The sequence below is a fragment of the Vigna unguiculata genome, chromosome 8, assembly GCF_037176805.1.
Source record: "Vigna unguiculata cultivar grain cowpea cultivar isolate G323 ecotype 2 chromosome 8, ASM3717680v1, whole genome shotgun sequence".
In the NCBI taxonomy this organism is placed as follows: domain Eukaryota; kingdom Viridiplantae; phylum Streptophyta; class Magnoliopsida; order Fabales; family Fabaceae; genus Vigna; species Vigna unguiculata.
The window spans coordinates 41,391,734-41,415,934 of record NC_140799.1 but is presented as its reverse complement, the minus strand read 5'-3'; the positions used below and the strand labels follow the sequence as shown (position 1 = coordinate 41,415,934).

At 32.3% G+C, this 24,201-nt stretch overlaps 4 protein-coding genes across 5 annotated transcripts; 1 reads left to right on the top strand and 3 right to left on the bottom strand.

The window, feature by feature from the left end:
- Positions 1–281: 281 nt before the first annotated feature.
- Positions 282–10,933, bottom strand: LOC114194526 (putative amino acid permease 7). 2 transcript variants are annotated; one of them, XM_028084809.2, is made up of 7 exons: positions 10,642–10,933; positions 9,469–9,705; positions 8,937–9,030; positions 1,727–1,941; positions 1,372–1,505; positions 1,014–1,241; positions 282–907 (listed from the first exon to the last, which is right to left on the bottom strand). In XM_028084809.2, exons 1-7 carry the CDS (start codon positions 10,706–10,708, stop codon positions 506–508), a joined length of 1,377 nt encoding a protein of 458 aa, XP_027940610.1. In that variant the 5' UTR covers positions 10,709–10,933; the 3' UTR covers positions 282–505. The 2 variants fall into 2 exon arrangements, with proteins under 2 accessions (XP_027940610.1, XP_027940609.1); XM_028084808.2 differs by lacking the exons at positions 8,937–9,030; positions 9,469–9,705; positions 10,642–10,933 and adding exons at positions 2,125–2,218; positions 2,307–2,540; positions 2,638–3,264.
- Positions 10,934–12,650: 1,717 nt separating this feature from the next.
- On the bottom strand, positions 12,651–15,997 carry COX15 (cytochrome c oxidase 15). Its single transcript, XM_028083315.2, has 7 exons — positions 15,730–15,997; positions 15,181–15,488; positions 14,368–14,593; positions 14,034–14,279; positions 13,804–13,914; positions 13,459–13,590; positions 12,651–13,131 (listed from the first exon to the last, which is right to left on the bottom strand). The coding sequence occupies exons 1-7, from the start codon at positions 15,910–15,912 to the stop codon at positions 12,961–12,963; spliced, it is 1,377 nt and encodes a 458-aa protein (XP_027939116.2). The 5' UTR covers positions 15,913–15,997; the 3' UTR covers positions 12,651–12,960.
- A 713-nt stretch (positions 15,998–16,710) lies between these two features.
- Positions 16,711–20,836, bottom strand: LOC114193489 (seed imbibition 1). Its single transcript, XM_028083314.2, has 13 exons — positions 20,258–20,836; positions 19,843–20,093; positions 19,653–19,743; positions 19,385–19,433; positions 19,181–19,272; positions 18,983–19,090; positions 18,757–18,891; positions 18,267–18,677; positions 18,045–18,186; positions 17,881–17,948; positions 17,658–17,792; positions 17,330–17,547; positions 16,711–17,236 (listed from the first exon to the last, which is right to left on the bottom strand). The coding sequence occupies exons 1-13, from the start codon at positions 20,446–20,448 to the stop codon at positions 16,857–16,859; spliced, it is 2,271 nt and encodes a 756-aa protein (XP_027939115.1). The 5' UTR covers positions 20,449–20,836; the 3' UTR covers positions 16,711–16,856.
- A 2,453-nt stretch (positions 20,837–23,289) lies between these two features.
- LOC114193865 (chaperone protein dnaJ 11, chloroplastic-like) lies at positions 23,290–24,201 on the top strand. Its single transcript, XM_028083829.2, has one exon. The coding sequence runs from the start codon at positions 23,452–23,454 to the stop codon at positions 23,875–23,877; it is 426 nt and encodes a 141-aa protein (XP_027939630.1). The 5' UTR covers positions 23,290–23,451; the 3' UTR covers positions 23,878–24,201.

Genomic DNA, 24,201 nt, shown 5'->3' with positions numbered 1-24,201 from the left:
GTATTTCGGAAAAGCTTGGAGTGATTCTTTATCGATTGCTGTATTAGTTGCTTTCACTAAAAATATAGCAGGATTCCTGATGGTTAATTTCTTACACCCGTGTGGCCAGTCTAATATAAATTCTAACGATAAAGTGACATGTGAATGATAAAGATGGGGTCTTTCATTCCTTAACTGTGCACTTGCAATTTACAATCTCAATCAATTCTTTATTCCCCATTAATGATTTCCACTGCATTTCAACTTTTTTTAATAATAAAAAAAAACATGTCCAGTCCATATGGTATAAATGACTTTATATTACGTAAATTCAAAACAATTTAATGTGACCTTTACAAATTTTGGGCTGGAACCAATAATCCTTATTACACTTTTTTAAAGGGAACCAAACAAGACTGTTCCATGCCTAAGACAAACTTTACAAACAATGGAATTAACGTGAAACTGAAATACATGAAATAGATGCCAAGAAGACAATGAACGCAAACAAATGAAGCACCCTTCATTAGCTTAGTTTCTCGCTTATGATTCCTTCAAGTGATCCAACGAGACCTAGTAGTGACACAAGAAAGCAAATAAAGCTGAAGGTTCTTAAGACGATCCATTTTCTAGACCAAGCTTCAATTTTCCTCTGCACAAAATACATCTCTACAGGGAAATATATAGCCAATGGCCAAAAGCCTAAGGCTCCTAACACTCCCAGAACTTGATTAAAATAAGGAAATAGGATCGCGAGTCCAGTAGTGGAAATCACATAGGCTGTTCTGAAACATATCCTGAACAAGTTTAGCCGAAAACTTCGCAACCAAGGAAGTTTCAATTGGTAGAAATTATTCACAAAGCCACTGTTAGGGTATCTTTTTGAACACCATCTGTCAACAGCACCATATATCGGCTGACAGAAAATCTGATAAAAAAAAAAGATCACATACAAGAATCAGAACTACGATTAATTTTATGAAGTAGTAGTTCAATTGAGTATGCATAAGAAGCTCCAGTCTTATGTATAGTACCTGATATCCTCCCACCAAGTGAAGAACAATGCAAGCATTAGCAAAGTCAATGAGCCAATAGGGCTCATAAAACCCAAACCCTGTCAAGAGATTCCCTGGTGTTTGATTTCCAAAAGCTGCATATCCAAAGCATCCACAACAGAGATAGAAGAATGTTGTAATGAGGATAGCAATCATGGAGGCCTTTTTCATGGTCTTGTTTTCTGGTGGAGGAGACTCTAGAGTGTCCTTCAGTCAAAATAAACAAATTCAATATTTTTGTTTCAACTGTAACATTTTGGTTATTATAAATTTCAACAAAATCTCTTTGTATTTTACACAGTCAAATCATTTAAATTGAATTCATATGAAAGAGTACCTGTATCTCAAGGAGGATGACTGAGTATGGATATGCAAAGGCAATATCACCAATTGCTTGGAAGACTAACCATAACTTGTCAGAAATATTTGCAGCAGGTACTCCTGTTAAACTACCCATAATTCTTCCATTTTCTGCCAATGCAGCCATAAATTTCATCATCCATTGTTCTCTTTCAACTCTTTGATATGCCTAAATCTAACATTCCATATATTTTCCCATTTAATATGTATTTAGCAGCTAGATATGGATTTTAGTACAAAATACATGTTTTTCCCTTCATTTTGTTGCTTCAATAACCAAAAGGTTTGGATGGACAAGTAAACAAAACCTTAATTGTGAAAATGAAAGTTACCTATTACTGTTGTGATGCCAAGTCCAAGTCCAATAGATGAATATGCAAAGGACATTATGGCAGCAACAATTGAAACCCATGCCATGTTATGAAGATCTGGTATGAATGACATTATGATCTGAACTAGTCCAAACAGCATCATGTATTCTGTATCCCCATATCTACAAGGAGCCTCATGCCCTTCCTTGTGATAACAATTTGATTTCAGTATTGCTCTGTGTTTATAGAAAAAACCAAGCATCCTTAGAACATGAATAAAATTATCATCAAGGTAGATTAGTGTCTTCAATATGACATGAAATAAAGAGATGATAGAAGCAATGAGCTACAGCACAAATTCATACTTGCATATAAATAATGATCTTCTCATTCTAGATGGGGTTTAACTGGAATAATACCTCAAACAGGTTGCTGTGGTAATTACATAAGCAACAGTAACCCCATACAAGCTCAAATATTGAAGGAAACCAGCCAACCATGTCCTTTTATTGCCTAAACTAACAGTAAACATGATTAGTTTGCATAATTATGGTGGCAGTTCAGTGGAACCATGTTCCAAGTTTTAGACTAGAGTGGCTACCAAGATAATTTCTAACAGCATCCATGTAAGTGTAGTTTCTTTTCCCAGATAGAGGATCCAGAGTTCTGTAACAATCGGAAAGGAGGAATGAAGAAACACATGTCACAATTGCGCAAAAAAACAAGAAAAATGGTCCTGCAATCCATCCCAACTGGGAAGTACTCCATGCCAGAGACAGAACACCAGCACCAATAGTTGCTGTGATGATATGAGCCACAGCACTCCGTGTAGTTCCTGGTAGAATTGATGGAAGGACTAAAATTCAGAAGCCAAATTCATATATAAGAATATGAAATGCTTATGGTTGTGTTATGGCCCCAGAGATTTTTACCAGTCCTCTTGGCATGCCCATCATCATCATAATCACCAGTACCACTTCTAGTTATTTGGAGAGAGTTTTGAACAGCCATTTTTATCCAATAATCCAACTCAGTTGTTGTTCATGACTCTAACTGAACAATCAAACAAACTACAACTAACTACAATCAAAAACAAACTACAACTATGTCTGATAGCAAAATGATTTTGGTCTCCATGTAACATGCTTTGAAATTGTGAAAGGAGATATCATTTTACAAGTAATATCAAAATTGATGAAGGACTCTGATGTCTATGACAACTCTCCTAAAGTTAACAGACCAACCAGATGCATGGAAGAGGTTTCAGGAAATAAACAAATCTAGAATAGGCTGATAAATATGTGTTTGTGTCTTTATGTTGTTATTGGTGCATGAGCCAAACCAATATTCAAATAGTATAAACTTTTAGAAGCCATGTTCTTGGATAACTAAAGGTGTGTAAAACAAACATTACTAGCTACAAGACACAGCATAAAATCAGGAAAATTTTGAATATAAAAGATGCAGGTCAGAACAGGAAGCGATGATGAAGGAGATTCTTTGAAATTTGAAGCTAAGAAACTGTGCAGCGTATGAGTGTGGTTATAGGTTATGCAGGACAGCTTTTAATAAAAAAGACTATTCAGTAGTTATCACGAGTTTCTAATAGTGGAGATGTCGTGTTCTGGTGGAGTATATTCTCTGTGTACTACCCAACACAGTGCAAATGGTTCAGTAATGAGTACCTATCAGAGGACCAGAGTTACGTGAGTGAATGAGTGAGCCCAACGTTGGAAGATCCAAAATATTTAACATCATCACATCATGTCAAGAGTATCACTCACCTTAGTCAAAACACCACTCTACATTACATCACTATAGTGTGTCTACTATTTCAATCAATCTTTACATAACATATTCAAAATTTTCAATTCATGAAAATTTGGAACTACCAAATACCTCTCATGGAAAAGAGAGATTGATAATTTCTCTTTTTCATTATGCAGCTCCCGTACGTGTTGGAAGTCCCACATCGATCAGAGATAAGACCAATTCATAATATATAAGTGAGGTGCAGACCTCACTTTACAAATTGGCTTTGTAGGGTTGATGTTGACTGAAAATTAATTTGAGTGTTTTAATAGATATTCCAACATGGTTCAAATGGCAGTTTACAATAAACCAAATGACTGAATATTTGTAATGAACGTGGTTTTGTCGTTGAAAATGAAAGCCCGCCAAACATGAAGACCATACGGTTTTATTTTATGCTATTTTCAACCCTTCTTTATGATACCTATACGTAGCCTCTTGCACTTCGATGAGTGTATAGAAAATATTGGGTTTCATTGAAGAATGTAGGACTAGAAAGTGAGACGTAAAGCGAACGTAATAGTAGCAGGATTCAACCCTATGACCCACTGGTTTAGCTTCCTTCATTTCAATCTCAAGGAACTCGGAAAATCTGAGATTCCATTGAAAATTATGCAGGATCATTGGGGTAAAAGCGTCATCTTTATTCGTTCAGTTTTTGTCTTTTGTCTTTTGCAACTTTAATTGATACGAATATAATTTGGGTCGTACATATCGTAAGGAAGAAGATTGTGCTCTTCTTATGGGACTTTGTGAAGTTCCCAATTCCATGATGATTTATTTTATAGAATGCAGAATTGAGACTAAGAAACAAGAGTATCAATTACACTACCTAGGATTCCAAGGAACCGATACTAAAGTTGGTAGACACAACCCTTTAGTAGCAACGAAACAAAGAATCCACGAGTTGTGTTTTCCTGTAGATTTGCACAGAAAAGTTCTTACTCTTATGATAGTTGTGGACAAATAAGTCTCTCCAGATAAAATACTTTATATATTAAGATTTGTTAGTATTTTGTAAAGAGAATTACACGGTCAATGGTCTGGAATAGGTGTGAGTCAAAAAAGTCAAAGTTCCACATCGGATAGAAAAGATAAAGTTAACACTATATAAGAATAAAGACCCATAACAACATTGTCTTAAGGTTTTGGTGTAAAAGTGGTGTCTAAGGTCTTGTATGTGTAAGACTAATGTTATATAACCATATGGAACCATAATCTCTCAATGACTATAACCATGACTATAAGATGCCTATCATTATAACCATAACTCATATATGAAGAAAAAACTATATATAAACCCAACATCAATTTATAGGTCTTTTAACTTGATCTTTCAACCACATATATTAAATACAATTATTACCAAACCACAATTAGTAGAACTATTCAATTACTACCAAAATTTTATTTATAAACTTAAATGCAGTTATCCAACTATTATCTAAACACAATTAAATGAACTTTATAATTATTATTAAGAAACATTGTCATCTTTCGCACTTTTTCAACTACTTTCATCTAAGTTTACCCAACAATAATGTCGTTGGACAAATAAAGAAGATAGATGTAAGAGTGCAGGAAAAGATAGGTCAACCTTGGATTTAGGTTGAGTCCAATGAGTCTAGATTCTAATCAAGTTAAGTTGGTTCATATTCAAGTCGATTAAAGTGTTCAATGAATATTAAGTTGGGTCTAGTCCAATCAAGACTAGATCAAGATAGGTTAATTGAAGTCTATTTGGATTGAGGTCAAACTGAATCGATTAAAATTATAGAATTCATTCAATCAAGTTGGACCTGACCTCTATCAAGTCAAGTTTTAATGGGTCTAGCTTGATTTAAGTTAGGTGGATAAATACAAATTAGATTAGGTTTAACTTAATCAAGTTAAACCTACTTTTATCCAACTAGATAAAAAAAATTACAAAGATCATTGAAAATTTTCAAACTGAAATTTAAAATTCACTAATTTTAAACGATCAATCACTTTAATAAAATTATAGAATTTTAATTTCTTTTAACATATATTAAAATATATTAAATTCTCTAGAAAACAATTATCTTTTTAAAATCTCCTATCCAAACACACAATAAGATAATGGTTAACATTATCTCTTTATTTTCAAACAAGGAGAGTTATGTTTTGCATCTCCATACAGTTTTGCACCCTCATAAATATAAAAGTCCATACTTTGTCCTTCTAGTTTATGAAAAAATAACTTTTAAATGGTCTAATTTGATTTTTTTTTTTTTTGGGTTGTACAGTCCGATAGATTTTTTTTTTCATGAGAAAAAAAAAATTCTATATTTCATGATTCATAAATTATTTTTTCGTCTGAGAAATTTGGATTATATAATTTAAGATGTGTTTTGGATTGCATTGTCCGAAAGTTATTTTTTGCATCTCTTACACACTCAAATAGCTGCACGAATAAATATTATTTCAAATATTCTAAAGGTCCAGTTTAGTTACAAACTTAATTATTTGGGTCAGCCCGAGCAATTATCGTAGTTCCGGGTTGATAGTTAACCCGGCCCGTTAAGGCTAACTTAGAAATGAAAAAGAAAAACTAGTGCCTAATATTTGGGTTTTTCTTCCTGCACTTCCAAAATTTCTTCTACACCTTCAAACTTTTTTTAAATTTCCAAAAAACTCTTTGACCCGTAGGCACCACACCTCCAAAATTATGTCGATTTCCGGAAGTCAAAATTTTTGACTTTCGGAAGTCAAAATATATCACCGGAAGTCGATTTTCGGAAGTTAAAATATATCACCGGAAGTCGACTTCTGAAAGTCAAAATATATCACCGGAAGTTGACTTCCAAAAATCAAAAATCATCACCGGAATTCGACTTCCGGAAGTCAAAAAGTATTCCCGGAAGTCGACTTCCGGAAGTCAAAAAAAATTCTACTTCCGTAAGTAAAAAATCAAATTTTATTTTAAATATTTTTAATTCTTTTTAAAACTTATATTTTTTAACTTTTTAATGATTTTTTTAGTTTATTATTTTATTTATTTTTTATGTTTTCAAATTTCTTAATATATACTTTTTCTAAAAATATTAATATCTATATATATAATTTTATTTTTATTTAATATACTAAAAAATAAATATAAATATAAAAATAAGTAAAATTAAAATAATATTAAACTTTAAATAAAAAAACTAAAAAATAATAAATTTATTCTGCTTCATTTAATTTTATTTAATATTTAAATTCATTTTAAAATAATAAAACTTTAAATTAAAAAAAAATAAAAAAGAAAATATATATACAAATATATATATATATATATATATATATATATATATATATTCGTTTTTTTTAAATTTTAAATTTCATTATTTATATATTATTTATATATGTTATTTTAAATATGATTTTTTTATTTTTTTTATTTTTATTAAATTTTTAATAAATTATATAAAAATAAAAATAAAATTAAAAATATAAAAAGATATATAATTGAAATGATTTTAAAAATTTGATTAAAATAAAATATTTAAATTTTAAACAAAATTAAAAAATTTAAATAACAGAAATTATAATAATATCAATAAAATAAATAAAAATAAAAATAAAATTGTAAAATATTTTAAATTAGAATAATAACATTAACTTAAAAACAATATATATATATATATATATATATATATATATATATATATATATTCAATTTTTTATTTAATATTTTTATTATATATTCTACTTCATTTTATTTTATTTAATATTTAAATTTAATTTAAAATAATAAAACTTTAAATTAAAAATTTAAAAAGAAAATATATATATTCAAATATATGTACACGGAAGTCCACTTTCGGTATATATACGGATTTTGACTTCCGTTTATATATATATATATATATATATATTTATTTTTTTAAAATTTAAAGTTTTATTATTTTGTTTGAAATTTTTTTTAATTTTTTTTAAAATTTTTTATTTAAATTTTTTATTATTTATTTTTTTTAATTTTTGAAGTAATTTTTTTTTAAATTTATATGTTTTATAATTTTTAATATGTTTTTAAAAAATAAAATAAAATAAGTCAGAAAATATATATTTGAGAAAGAATTAAAAATATTTAAAATCACTTAATTTTTTTACCTACGGAAGTCGACTTCCGGTAATGTTTTTTGTTTTTTGGAAGTCGACTTCCGGTAATGATTTTTATTTTTCGGAAGTCGACTTCCGATGATATATTTTGACTTTTCGGAAGTCATATATTTTGACTTCTGAAAATTGACTTCCAAATGTATTTTTGGAGATGTGATGTCTGTGAGTTTTCTTAAATAGTCAAAGGGTATTTTGGGACTTTAAAGAAATTTTAGAGGTACAGAAAAAATGCTTAGAGGTGTAGGAAGAAAGACCCCTAATATTTTCAAACAACACGACTATAAAAGTTGATTGCTACAGAAAAGAAAACCCAAAAAAAGAAAAATTAGTTTAAGAGGATTTTACCAAATATACTTTTATTGTTGAGTTATCTAAATTACGCTGAAACATAAATTGATGCAATTATAATTAAATATACATGTCGTTGTGTTCATTTTGAAGAACATATTATAAATTCATTTACTTTGAAATAATAAAAAAAATAATAGATAGTTTTGTGCTGGATAATATTTATTTTTTGTAATAAATTTTAGTGCTTACGTTTTATAGATTAAAAATATCTAAATATAAATCATTTCACTTAAAAGTTAATGTAATGAAAAACAATTGGGTAAACTTAGCACCCTCTTATTTTTAACATAGTTTATTTCATTAATGGATACATCTTGTCCATTATTTCTCCACTTTTCTATTTTTATAAAGAATATCTAACAAAAAAAAAAATGATGGTTATATTTCCCTCCTTTCCTTATCTATATAAATAATCTTCATTTAAAAAAAAATACAAAGAACAAAATTAAAAATAGGCAACCAAACATGTACATGCTTCTTTTTTTTTGTATGTTTTATATCATATAAAGTTTTACAAAATCATTTTTATATCATAGAGCATTTTTAATTTTCTAATTTTACAAACATCATTTAAAATGAAAATTCATAGGAAAAGTCACATTATTCTTACAAAAACAAAAATAGTCTGAAATGGTAATTTAGACTTCCTTCATGAAAACTTATAAAACATTGAAAAATTATGTGGTGATTTTCTATGTGTACATTTCTGTGGACTAATTTTCATTCAAACTAGATATTTATCTCCATTCTATTTCACAAGATTTCATATATCCAAGTTTGTGACATAATATATCCAAGATTTTCAAAGCAAATTTTGAAATCTTCTATGTTTTAGTAAATAAAAACGGCAATGGTCAAGACAAAACTAAAAATATTCAAATTTCAAACCAAATACGCATTAGATAAAGAACAGAAAATTTAATAAAGCATGAACAAAAAATACCTGATACTGGTAGCAGAAGTAATGATATATGCAGTGGTGGTGCCATATAAGCTTGCATACAACAGCACTCCACAAACTGTTTTCTTCGTCTCTCCTGATTTATCACAATATTTCTTAAACATATATACTCGGTTTAAATTAATAATCATAAAAATATTCCACTTTTATTTTTAAAATGTTGTGAATAAAAGTAAAAGTTTAATAAACAGCTGCAACATGTCAAACTTTATACATTATAAAGAATCAGATAATGATATTTTGACGATTAGATTTTGACAATTTCTTTTTATAATCTGAGGTGACATCTTCTGAACTAAGTTATGGATATAGAAAAATGGAAAAATGAAAATATGAAAAGTTATAGAAGATGTCAATTTAAAAGATGTCATCTTAGATTATAAGAGAAAGTTGTCAAAAATTCATTTTTCATATCATAAAAACAATGATATTTTGACAACTTTCTTTTACGATATTAGATGACATCTTCTTAATTAGATTATGAATATAAAAGAAACGAGGCATGTGCAGTAACCTTGGTAGAAATGGACAGCATCGATGAGGGAGGAACAGCGAATGTTGCCATGTTGAGGATGAGAAAATGTGTAGCAGTCAGAAAGAAGGTTTGAAGAAACAAAGGTTGTTCCTGCAAACACTAAAATGATGAAAGGACCACCAATCCAACCTAATTGTGCCACTGACCATGCCAGAGACAGCACCCCTGCCCCTATCACACCAGTTATTATGTGTGCCACTGCCTTCTGCAGATTACCTTCATGCACATAAACAATTTTTTCTTTCTCTTCAATCATTCAAATGTTCATTAATTTAACACACAAAACAAAACCCTTCCAAATCAACTCAGTAATCAATGCCATCCATTACGTACATTCAATGAAAAAATATCTTACTTTAATGAATGAGTCTCAATAATAAAATAACAATTATTCATCTTTATCTTTGTTTTTTTCTATCATGTAATCATGCTGAATTGGAATAAGATCCTTAAAACACAACAGAACTTATGTTTAAGCAGTGTTATTAAACTGCAATAGTTAATTACGTTCATTACCCTTGTCTATGTACAAGAACAACGAATAAATTAAAATATACAAAACCGGTGATAACACGACAGGTCTAATAAATAACAAATTTTGTTTATAGTCTTGATCTTTATATAATACTCAACTTTCTCATTTTTATTCAATGTGGAACTTGGAATCACATTTGGATTCTTATTGATATTTTCATCTCAAACTAACGGAGTACCCATTTTTCTTTACCGCCGTTCTTCTTAGTGTATTGTTATAATATATTAAATTATTGTATTTTTACTTAATTTCGTTATGAACACCACAATGAAAAACTGTTTTTTTTTTAAAAAAAACTGACAGAAAAAACTAGCAACTACCATTCTCACACCAATCAGTCAAATAAATACATGCTATACAGTTTTTGTATCTAACCACACTTGCTAATACTATCTGATTTCAACTGACAGAAGAAAACTATTGTTTTGTATATACAAAAGCAATTGTTGGAACTGTTATATGGATTGTTAGAACTTAGAACATTAATGGGGCGAAGAGGAAAAAGGAAAAGGTTTCGAAAACGTTGAAATCAGATACAAAGTTGAAATGATGAGGAATATGAGACTGATAAATATATAAAACTAGTGTAGCAGATAAGTTGAGATGCATGCACAAACCAGTTCTTCTTAAAGGATGTTGAATCAAAGGTGAAAGTGAATCCTCTGGTATTTCTTCTTCACCCATTTCGATATCTTGAAACGAATTCTTGCAACTCTTCGAGGTTGATCTTTGGTAGCTTCTCAGAAGAACAGTGAAAATGAAATATGAATATGATGAACACAGAAAACCAGTTCGGAAGATCACCTAACTCCTCTATCTGCAATTCTTGGTTTCTTCATCACTTGTTCTTCTTCTGCAACAGTTTAGTTTTGTCACCAAAATTTAACGTTGATCTCTGTAGAAAGTGGAAATACCTTTTTTATTTATGCCAAAAACCATTGCCTGTGTCCCATGTTCCCCACTAAATACTTTCCAAATAAAATAATTAAATTTAGTTCTACAAGATTGCTAATATATATTAAGAAATTTATTCATAATTTAATGATTCCGTCATAGTTTACATCAAATTTGAGAGTAAAACTGTCTTTAAATATAAAATTAGTAAAATGATTTTTTTGACAATTAAATTTTGACAAATTTATTTGAGATGACATCTTCTAAGTTATTACTTAATTATCCATTTTTTTATTTTTTTATATTTCAAAATCACATAAAAGATGACATCTCAAGTAATAAGAGAAATTTGTCAAAATTTAATAATTAAAATATCATTATTTATAAAAGTATAATCCTCGTGAAACCAATATCCCATGATTAAAATCTAAATTTACAAATCCAAAACAATATTAGTTAATTTAAACCTTAAAATACACACAAATTTTATTAGTTGAAAGCACGGTTTATTGCTAACTTCCTTTTTCTGGTAAAGCACGTAAGCTACAAAAGAAGTCTGACTTTTTTTTTTCCAACACGCAAAAGATTGCAGGAGGAACCACATATTAAACTTCAAGTTTATTTAATAATTATATAAATATAATTTTGAACACATACTTTATATATATATATATATATATATATATATATGTCAAGGTCAAACATGTGTTGAAAATAAATATTGTATACATATAAATGAAAAACATTTATGTAAGAGAGAGAATATTTTGAATCTATCTCAATTCTGGTTGTCAAATTCTTATATAGGTTTGTCAATTTTGTTTGTAATAATTTATATCTTTAAAATAGTAATAATGAATTATAATTAAAAAGAAAACACTATTACAAATAAATTATACCCGGATATTTGGTTAATGAAAGAAAAATATAATGATCTTCATTTGGTTGAAAATGCAATCATTTATATTGAAAATCCATGATGCACAAAGATAAGCAACATAATAAAAAAAATAGTAAAATACTCCTATTTATCGATACACAATAACTCACTCTTAGTTATAAAAATAATATTTTTCTACCTAAACAAAAAATTATACATGGACCAAAAAGTCAGAGACGTGTCCCTTTCAATAAAGATTGTTTATGTGATATTTGTATTAAAAAACGAGTCTTGGGTTTGTTTTAAGTTTAAAAAACTCATATAATTTGCATTAAAATGTTACTTATTGATGTAAAACCCAGAAATGCTATTGAATAAAAGAAACATGTCACAAGAAAAAAAAAACTAAAAAATTTGTCATAGACAACGTAAGTACGGTTTTCGAAAGTTTAGATTAACTTTTGTTTGACTTGAATTTAGATGTACATAAATATTAGTTATGCTTTTACTTTTATAATATCGCAGTAATTATTTTTAGTAGGATAATTAATTTTCTTATTTGCATGAATTATTTTGTATTGTATGCTAAAGGTCATTTCAAGGGTTTGTGATATAATTTACTTTCTTTTTAGGTTTTACTGTGTGGCCTCAATATAACTTTAACTTTAAAATCTCACTTTAATTTGTTAAAAAAATTATTAGAAGAAAAAATGCATTTAAAAAGAAAACATTTTTATTTTTATAGTCTAGAGTATTATTTAAGATCCAAGATTATAAATTTCACATCATGTTACATTCCAGTAATTTGGATAACACTCGTGTGTTAAACTCATCCATAAATATGAACCTTCCTGACATAAAAATCACCTAATAAAATAGAATTTAGAGTGACTAACCCAATAGAATATACATTATCATAGATGGCACAGTTAACTGGTTTGTTAATGATAAAACCTAATAGAATAATAGATGGCATAATTAACAAACCAGTTGCATGATCATGCATGGCTTCAAATGCAGAAACCAAAGATAGAAGATTCCAACAGCGAAAAATTGAACAAGGAACTCAATGCCAAACTTAGCATGGAAAAAAAAAATTAAAGTCTCAGCACTTGTCAACTTCAAAGGTTAATTCTTGATCCAATATAATACCGGAAAACAATTAGTGTGCTTTGACAACTTGAGGCAGAGATTTGAGAAGGGACAAAGATGGCCTTCGAACGGTGTGATTAAGCAGTAACATAAATGTCAGAAGTGTTAAGGCTCCAGCTTGATGAGCAGTGCCCAGTGAAACAGGTACATACGAAAGAAGCGTTGAAACTCCTAAAGTGACCTGTAACCATGCAAAACTAATTAAATAATAATACACTTAATCATACAGTAGCTAACAAAAAACAAAAGTCCAGATTCTTTACCAGATTTCTACCGGTTCTTTTGCGTCGTCTGTTGTATCTTCAGAATACATTGATGTTGGTACTTTAAAAATCTTTTTAATATATTTTAAAACATAGATTAAAATACCCACATCAATGTATTTTAAAGACACAGACAACAATATAGTATAGAATCTAAATTCAAAAGGAAATACCACCATAATGTCTTTCTTCTTATTTATTACCATCTTCGTATTCAATATAAAACTGCAAATGGAAATTATTACCTGAAGAGCTGCCATGCCAACAGTGCCTCCAATCACAGATCGTATAGCAGGATGTAGGTCCAGCTTTCTTGTTGACCACCATAAAATGCCCACTGAAACCAGAGTTGCAGTTGCAAGTATACGGTGATCAAGCTGTCAAGGACAAAACACCTATCAGAATTTCATGTTGTTAAACTTTGGCTACCAAACCACACTATGTTATGAGGATAAATTTTCCAAACACTTTATTCAGTTAAAAATTCTCAAATCTTGAAAAGCGAAGATATATCCAACCAAAAGAAGAGTCAAGAAAACAAAGGTGTTACTATTTTTTACTTTTCAGAGATGTCAACATGGATTACTTACCTGTACAGTTGATGTATTCTCAAAGAAATTTCGAATCAGAGGCTTCATTTCAAAAATGTCTTCGGGTATCCACGTATCACCCATCTTAGGAAAAGTATTAAATGCATGGCCCTGGAAATTCACATGTAAGCGGAGTGATCATTCTTCATCCTTGCCAAAGGCTCTATTAGAACATACAGCATTTCAAATAAAAAACGGAAGGCCAGAAACTATTGAGTAAGAGAACATACAGCATCATTTCCAGCAACAAACGCACCAGAGACAGCAGTAAGACCAACAAGCACGCTGACAGGCAATGCAAATCTCCTCACTTTAGCTGCCCCACGAACCCATGTCAGGGATTCAGTGGGTGGTTCAGGCAAAACAACAGAAAGTGCAGTCCAAAAGAGGCCACAGTAAATAGCAAATGCTGATGTAAGATGAGCTGCTAGACGATAAGGGCTTACCCTTGGCTGAGAATATTCAGATGGTGGTTCCTATGGAAAGAAAATGTTAGTAGAGTCTGATAGAGCGGGTCAATTTTAACTTCAAACAAAGAGGAATTTATACTATTTATGTTCCAACCTCTAAACCACTTTTGACCATCCACCAACCAATGAGACCCTGGCCAGCACCCAGGCCAAAAAGAGCAGAGAGTCTAAGTCCTAATCTCAGGGTAATATACCCTTTATGAAGAAAATATGAATATGGCAAAGCAAACATAACTCCTAATGCCCTTCCCCACATACGATGTGCATATTCCATCCAATAGATGAATTTGAATTCTTCAATCTTCATGCCTCTGTTGACACTGCAACAAGGGCAAAACTAATTATCGTCATGACATTCATGAGAACCACTAAGCTCTCTCACCGAGAGTCAAATCACTTCCACTTAGTTAATACCTTAGTTTTCTTGTAATCGATACACAATCAATACTTAAAATTGTAGATTCTGATAAAAGCTTGAAAGGTAAAACGAGCCTGTCCATTGGCACAGTTCCAAAAGGCTATTTTAAAAACTGATCAATGCAGTCATCTATTCTCCATCACTGTCATACTCTGAATCACACAATCATGCTGGTCATTTTTTCTTGCAATGATTAAGTTTGAACTATCATTTAACCACGTTAATTTCATAATGGAGTTTGAGCACAGTTGTATGCAACATTATTCCTTGAATTTAAATTATTTAACTTTTATGATTTGATTTTATAAGCTTTAGTATACAAGTCAGCCAACTTGAAAGGGACTTGTTTACATGAATTTTGTGTATCTTTCCACCCAGAAAAAAACAAGTCCCTTGATGCATTTCATAAGTTGATGAAAAAACTAAAGGTGTAGAATTATAAACTCTACAATGATATATGCTCACTCAGGTGTAGCAAGTGATTATTACCGTTTGTACTCAGGTGACTCTTTATACTTGTCAAACTCTTCCAACCATTCCTCATCTGACAAAGGAGGAAGAGTGCCGGTGAATTTCCAATCAGTCATTGAAAGACCAGATCGGGTGAGTCTGGTTAAACCACCAAGCACCACCATGCTGAACACCCATGCTGCAGAGCCAAAGAGCCATATTCCAACCACTTTCTGCGCATGAGAACCCCCAGTCACAAGCAGCTTCAATCCCTCCTCCTTGTGTTGAGCCCCAGCAGCCACCACCTTAGAAAAGTTCCTTGTGTATGACACATGAACATGAGGACCCTAAAAGCACCATCACAACACAACTTCCTCAGAACGAGCATCCACACATAATACCAAAAGGGACTAATTAAAAAAGAAGAACAGTAGCAATGTTCCCATAATGGCGCAGATATTTAACATTTAGGAGTGATATAGTGAATATATGAAGTAAAGGAAGAGATCACCCCATAGGTCATACAAGTTATAAAAATTGAAAATTGAAGGGAACCCAGATGAGAAAAGAAGGAGAAAGTGCGGAAACCTTGGGAAGAAGTTGCGATCGGAAAGCATGAATGTAATGGGTGGCGACGGGAGGGGTTAGAAACTTCAAAGGTGGTGCTTGGGTTGAAGAAGAGAAAGACGTCGTCATTCCTCTTAGCTTGGGAATTCCGATTGCTTCTTTGCCGCGCCTCAACACTGACCACACCGTTCCCCTCCCAAACATCTCTCTCTCTCTTGCAACTTGCAACTTTCAATCAGGGTTTAACCAAGGTTTTGTTTTGCCAAACCCAAACGAACACTACTAACACCTATTCCCACCACTTACGTGTCGTTTTTTAGGCCTAAACTCCAAATTTTAACCTTCCCTGCCCTCAAAATAATATGAATTATATTAATCGTAGCTTTTTGAACTACTTTTTCTTCTTCTTATCATTTTGTATTATTCATATTTGTATAAATATATTTAAAAAAAAACATAAATAGATAAAAAGAATTTGTGTCTGTGGGCAGTAACTGTGGGTTATAGCCATATTTTAACTTTTTTTTTTTTTTAAATGTGGTAGTGTTTTGCTTCTACTGCTTTTAAGTTTTCGAAGATGCTAATCACTGACATACCATAATAGAAGCAAATTTTTCAAATCCTTTATATACCAAAACAGGTTATGCAAATCCTTTATATACCAAAACAGGTTAATCTTCGTATTAGACTTTTGTGTTTTCACAGTTTTAAGAATGGCACCAAAAACTCTTTCATCTTTTCTGTTACTTTTTCTGTTGTCTGTCACGTTATGTTAGAAAACAAGTGCAAGGTTTAATCTGGCTAGTAATGAGTTTAGGCTAGAGATGAAATGATTTGCTAAGGCCTAATTATATTAGTAATTATGATTCTTCAATTTATATATTTTTACTCTAGACTCATGTTTTGCTGGAAAAATCACCCGAAGAAAAAAAAACTTCGGAAATTAAGCACAACTTAATAAAACCAAGAGCAATACATTCTGCTAAAGCATAACACAAGAAATAGGTAGAGAAATTTGTGATATTCTTTTATTGCTTCTGATTAATTTAACTGTTACTAGTCCCCTGGTCCACGTATATTCATCAAATTGTCATGAACCATTTATACATTAAAAGTATATATAGTCCCTATTAGACAAAGTCCCTGATTCAAAAATCAATGGAAATACTCCATTGGTATAACTCTTTCTCGGGTACTCTCAATTCAACAGTCACCAATCCAGTTTCTTCCTCATACTTGAATTCTACTTCTTCTGAATCCACAGTTATCAACTTAGGCCGAACTGATGAATAAGCACCAAATTGGCCACAACCACGAACTTTCATAGCTACATTTGTACTTTCATTAGATCCCAAACTGAAGAATTCTTTGACAGCCCCTCCTGAATTGAACATCTTTATTAAACCAATAGGAGAAAATTTGATGTCATTGTTCAAGTCCTTCACGGGAACTATTGTGAAAACTTCGTATTCTTTGGATTTCAAGGTCACTGGGAGGGTTGCATCCTTCGGAAGGTAAACCACTTCTCCTACAAATTGACATCATGAAAAGGACATTATTCAGAGAAAGTTTGGTTAACATTTGTAATCTTTGTAAGTGTCGTGTCAAGCCAAAAACTTACCACCAAGATGGGAATAAATAACAGCATCTCCTGTCCATTCATCATCTGTTATCCTAGATAAATAGTCAACATCTTTAGCTCTAATGAAACCTGTGACAGTGCCTGGATTGTCATCATGGATAAGGTTCTTCTTATCAACTTTGCACCACCCAGCTCCTTGACAATTGAATACCGCAACAACTCCAGAAAAATCATTCATGTTCCAAATCTTTAGAAGACTGCAAAAGAGCATTCATGCTTTATTCAACTGTAGAGTGTAAAGTGTAATATACTGCATCAATTGGTCAAGTATATAATATAGGTAGCCAAATCATTTTGAATTCATTACCTCTTTCCATCTCTGGCTGGATCAGTAAATAAACAATCCTTTGTTGGTCTTCCTGGAAGTTTAGCTCTTAGTATAGAACCATCAGGTAGTACAAGTTTCTTCAAAAGATCAAAGTCATGGTGTCCTGGCTTGTCACTGCAGAATATAATACCATCATCCCAAGGTAAGATATCAATCATGAAACTAAATAAGTACTGAAAAAAAAGTTACAATCTTCATTCACCTGACATATATTGGACATCCTCCTACAGATCGTGCTGCTGCGTGGTATTCAGCCATTGGATGCAGACTCTACATATCACAAAAATTGTTAATCAGTTCCACCTTAAGCATGTGCATGAGCATACTTTTTTTTCACTAAAATAGAATCTATATTTGGTAACTTACATGAAACATATCCCAGTCTGGCTGCATAAATTCACCAAGGAAAATAGTATTATAAGCCACTGATGCAATGTGAATAGTGTGGGAAGCAGGGTCTCTTGGCCAGAAATCATCTGATGCCCTAATAACAGCTGAACGCTTTGCACTACACAAGTAAATTCATTAAGAAAATCATCAATAAATGTAGTGTAACGTTAATGAAAGGATTTACTGAACAATTCATACCTGTATAGTCCATCAGTGTTGTGACTCATGCAACAAATAATTCCATTATCAGGGAAGTTCCTGGAAATTGATGCCTCTAACGCCTGGTGGTATTTTCTTGCAAGTTTCACCCTCCCACCATGTCCTGCTCCAAGAGTTTCAAGGATATTCTGAACATCAACCTTGACACCATCAATACCAGCAGATGCCAAATATGAGTGAAGTTCATCATAGAAGTGAAAAACTTTCTCGGGATTCACAAGACCAAGCCCATTGATGGCAATGGTTGCCAAAGCTTCATCTGGTTGATTTGACTCAACTCCAGGAGATGAGACAGGGAAGGCCATCTTTGAGTCATAGTGCTCCATGCCGGTAACCCCGGGTTTAACACCACCCCAGTATCCTGTTATTGCGTGCCACACATATACGTACCTGGGGAAGATTTTTCGAAAGCATGAGTGAACTGAATAGCTTATGAAGAAACAGAAGCAATAAAATGAACATGGCATACTTTATATCATGCTCTTGTTTGATTTCATTGGTAATATGACGAAGTCCCAGAGCTGGATCCTCTACTCTTTCACCTTCTTTGCCATCTTTCTGGAATTTGTGATTCTCTTTGATGTTGGTTAAGCGATTTGCGAAACTGTTTGATATGAAAGCAAGAAAGTGAACTTGGTCAACAAGGAGGGATTGAATTACAATCTGATAATTGAACTCAGAAAAAGAATACTCACTTGGCTGCATGATCAGATTTCCATTCAGTACCATTAGGGTCCATGTCAACAGATTGCCAGCCATCATCAATTATAACAAACTTAGCAGGAATTCCACCTTTCTCGAAGCTGCAAAAAATTATTTTAACACTCAAATTAATGTCTCTTTGATGCATGTATATGATAGAATGATCATTGTCCTTGGAAAGAAGTACCCACCTCTGTAATCCTTGCTTCACATTCTCTGAAGTGACATTAGTGTAGAAAGCATCCCATGTACACCATCCAAACCAGTTCAAGATATCTGGCATCTGAATATGAGTTTAGGTAAAAAATGATAAATTAGAGGTAACTAACTTTATGATGCAGTGTTAGACAGCACTGTCCATGGAATTTACACAATAAGGAGGAGAAGATATGTACCTTCTTTCGCTCGCGATGAGCAAAGGTATGTAAGTGTTTCTCTACAGCTCTGAACAAGATGATTACAAAAATAATGAAATGAATAACCTGAGTTGTTTAGACATCTACATAGAACATTGCTCATCCAAAAACGTGGTTAACTAGAAAAAAAGTTTTACTTCAAAAGATTAATCTTTAAAACTAGATCAATGAACAGAACTCAAAACTCAATTTTTATACTAAGAATTAGAGAAAACACGAGAATTTTTTTGGAAACGTTGCAACTCACTTGACAGAATTTGTTATGACTTCGTAAGGGTCGGATCCAGCCCCGATATAAACCAAATGAGTCCCATCGAAGTCCTCCACAGCAGGACAACCTGCAGTAAGATACAGATTTCATCACTTTGCGCATCAACAAAAATCACTACAGATTTGTGAACAATCTTTGTTCTTTTTTTCTTTTTAAGAGCACATACCACTTTCCACACAGATCTCAATCTCGTTTTGATCATTCCCCTGAAGAACTGCTCTGAAATCTCCTTCCAGAAGGGGTAGGAAAACTGCATAGGTAGCAGCAGTTTGGCCTTCTCCTGCATCAATATCAGAGCCACTTTGTGCTTCAACAAGCAAGAACTGCGTCTCAAAGGGGACTTCTTTTCCACAGGTACCCATTCTCTGCGTCATCCACCACATCTTGAACCGGAAAACACACATAAACCGCAACCCCCTATAATGAAAGAAGCAAAAATCATCATCAGAAATTAAAAAATGCAGTGACCTTGGATGTTATTATTACCGCCATTTCATCTTACACTAACATGAAAAGATTAATGAAGAACAACAAAAGATAAAAAGAGAATTTGCAGAGAGAAAAGTAAAGAGTATACATACTCAAGCTTGCCGATTGGGAAGACTGTGCGACTACCCTTTTGATGGGATTCAACCCCAATGAATGCCCCATTGAGCAACGCACCCCCACATGCAGGGTTAACAACAACGTTGTCATGGACATGGCTCAGCACTTTCTTCCCCAACACCATCAAGTTTCCATCTGCAACAGATATCCCTGCCCCCACAGTCATCTTTCTGTTCTCGATGAATCAATACAACAAACACAGACACCCCCCACAGAATGGTTTGATTCAAATCAACAGCAGTATCAAATGAAAGTGCAGCACACACAGCACCGCAACCCCACACTGTTGCTTGTTCCAAATCCAAGTGAGAAACAATGCATATGCAGAAGTGGAAGGAAAGAGAAGCGTATTTATAGCAACAGGATAATGATAAATTGATAATACACGTAAAGCTGTGTCAGCTTGGGGTGCCCAAATTGTTAGGAACTGTTTCCATGATGATGCATTATCCATACAATGCAATCAATCTAGCCACTGCCAGGTGAAATTCTCTCTTTTTCATGAAATTTTGCTGCTACAAATATTCATGTGGACATATCCTGCGTTATCATTTACGATGAAGCCAACATGACAAAAACAAATTATATATATACTTGGGATGTGGTCTTGTCCTTTTACACTATTTTTGATTTCACTATGTATGATTAAAAGGTCGGCTAATCATAAAAGCAAGCATCACTCCAATCCTTAGCTGTTAAAAAGCTTTAAAAAATTGCAATCACATCATCTTTCAAGTTTCAATGACCTTTTTGTACATATTTAAATAATGCACTTATTCATTACCATACGATTCTTAAAATATAATTGACATAAATTATCTCTTCAATTATTAATTAAGTAACATAGATACTTTACTTTTAAATAATACGATATTTATTATCATGAATAAAATAAATAAATAATACAGTGATTTTTCTATCGAGACACGGGAAAGTAGAGCACATTGTGTATGTGGGGTGGACCCACAGTACCAGATACTCGTGGTATGAGAGTGGTTGATTGGGTAAATGGATATGACAAGGCGAATGAGGTGTATGGAGAATGATGCAAAGGCGAAGCAGCATATCACTATCGCTGAAGAAAATCTCAACGCGTGATACATGAGTGGTGAAATGACCTACGTGGCGTATCGAAGATGGGGTCCATGTGATGATGCCTTTTGAAGAACATTATCGTTTGGTGCGGTGATAAAAATGAATAATCCGGAAGGTACACGTGACGTTTTGGTGTGGCGTGGGTTTTTCTGATATTCAATTTTTCTTTAGATGCAATTTGAGATGAGGCTCTGATGTGCATGCATTTCACTTCATTTCAATTCAATTCAATTTTTTGCAAGTTGTGTTGGTTGGACTGACAGAACATATCAAGAGGTTATTGAGCAACTGATATGGTTGAGGAGTATGACATCATCAGAAAAAGTACGCGTGGCAATGACGTGTTGGATAAGATTGCGGCTCTTTCACACCTCAGATCCCACGTGGCATTTGGAATTTAAAATTCAACTGCAGCGATTATTATTATTATTATTATTATTATTATTATTATTATTATTATTATTAAGATATGTTTAGTGTTGTTAACTAACTTAATTTATCGTTGAGTAAAAGTTTGAACTAAATCTAACAATTCCGATTTGGGCTTTTTCTCATTTTGTTTGGGGCCCTCGGCATTAGTGGGCCTAATACTTAGAAAACATAATACAGTGTGGTGATTGGCTATAATGAATACACTAAAACCAAGAAAACCAATTTGGATTCTAATTTCATTTGCATGATACCTTTTCAACTTATGGGTTCAAACAGTTGACTACTCTTCCTTCTGATTTCTATAATTAAAAAAAGAGAACCATTTTGAAAAAAATCAATTTAATTTAAATTAATTGCATTTTTGTTCTTTTAGTTTAAAATACATAGATTTTAATATTATCATGCTTTTGAGTTAACAAAAAAATATTTTTTCTATTTTCAAACTTAGGTAAATTTTATCTCCCAGTGAAATTCATTTTATCTAAAACCTTCAAATCGTCATCCTTTGTCTAAATATCGCGGGTTGACGATGAAGTTGGGATATAAGATCAATTTAAAAATAATATATAATAAAAAAAAAAGTGAAAGATAGTATTCTGTTTATATTTGCAAAATCAAGTACAAATTCCTGCGCTTAAATTATCCATTTATGTGAAACTTGAAAAAAGGAAAGTTGGTTTAAAGTTACGAAAAGTGAAAGATATAAAAATAGAGAAAGAATAACACATACTTTATCCATTCATATAAAAATAAGTTATGATATTGTACCAAATTTGAGGAACAATAAATAGAAATATCCATTTACCTTCTTTTTTTCTTTCTCAAAATAGACCATTATTGCTTGAGGTTGTTTACCATTTGGTTTTTTGTTTTAGGAACTCATACCTCTTTGGTGAGTACATAGTTTTTTCTGGTTCAGTTCAACTTCATCCACTGAATTATATGTAAGAAAAGTGATTTCTGATTTACCACACCATTGTTTCTGCATAATATAGCATATAATAATGGTAATGGCGCCCACTGTAATCGGAAAAAAGCTCTTCTTCTAGGTTTCTAATTTAGCTTCTTCTTAATTCCTTTTTCTTCATTAAAATAGTTAATAATCACTTTTCATGCTTTGTCATAAAACTTGCAGAAGCAACCATAATGCATGACCACATACAGCACTTTCCAATTAAACAGTAAAATAGAAAAACATAGCACAATCTTGAATTCAAACACCAAATTTATGTGCTCGGAAGCTTCATTTTTATACCATTCTCCTCAACGAGTCAATGTTCAAGCTCCATTCATAAAAAGAAATAAAAGTTCCAATTTTTTTTATCATTTTTCTAAAATAATTTCACCCCACTTCTTTATTTTTCATTTTTTTCCTGTCCCACACGCTGTTCATTTTCTTTAACACGGTGCAAAAATAATAATAACTATTATTAAAGATGTGGGGTAGCAGCTTCTAGAAACTTTTGCAAAACCATGATGCAGGTGTGTTTGTGGAACAAAACAATACCAGGTGCCACTTAAATGACTGAAATACCCTTCTAATTCTCCACCTTTGACGGTCATATAAAACTATCTCGCTTCTCGTAACAACAGCCACACATTCTTATTTCCCATTATACCCCTCTTCGCAAAAAATATCTCAATGCCATTGATCCTAAATCTCGCACCACTCACCGGAGCCGTCACGACTCTCCGACCTCCGCCCGGTGCCACGATGGTCCGGGCATTCACTGCTACGATCGACTCCCGGAGGCCGGCGAGCCTCTACGAAGTTCTCCGGATCAAGCAGAACGCGTCCGCGGTGGAGATAAAATCGGCGTACCGGAACCTGGCGAAGGTGTACCACCCTGATTCGGCGCTCCGGCGATCGGAATCGGACGAACGGGACTTCATCATGATTCATGACGCGTACCAGACGCTCTCGGATCCGTCAGCGAGAGCCGTTTATGATCTGTCGTTGATGGCGGCGCGTGGCGGTAGTGGCTCCTTCTCTTCTCTGGTGGCCCCCGATGGGTCTTCCCGGTTGTACTACCAGACCCGCAAGTGGGAAACGGATCAATGCTGGTAGAAAAAGAAAAAATATATATATTTTTTAACAAATTTATGGGTTCATCAGAACAAAAAGAAAAATGAACAGAAAAGAAAGATTGATCAAAAGAAAAAAAAAAAGAGTCTGTAAATTATATTTTAACCCATTTGTCATTTTTTTGTCTTCTACTTGCCTCAATGTTCAGAGTGATCAGTGTTCTACTGTGGATAGGGATCTGATGGCTAATACAATTTTTTTTCAGAGAGGTTAATATTGTATTAATTATAAAATGTAATTTTTTATTGATTTTTAGTTGGAAGGCCATATATTAATGTATTGAGATAAAACATTTTATTCTGTTTA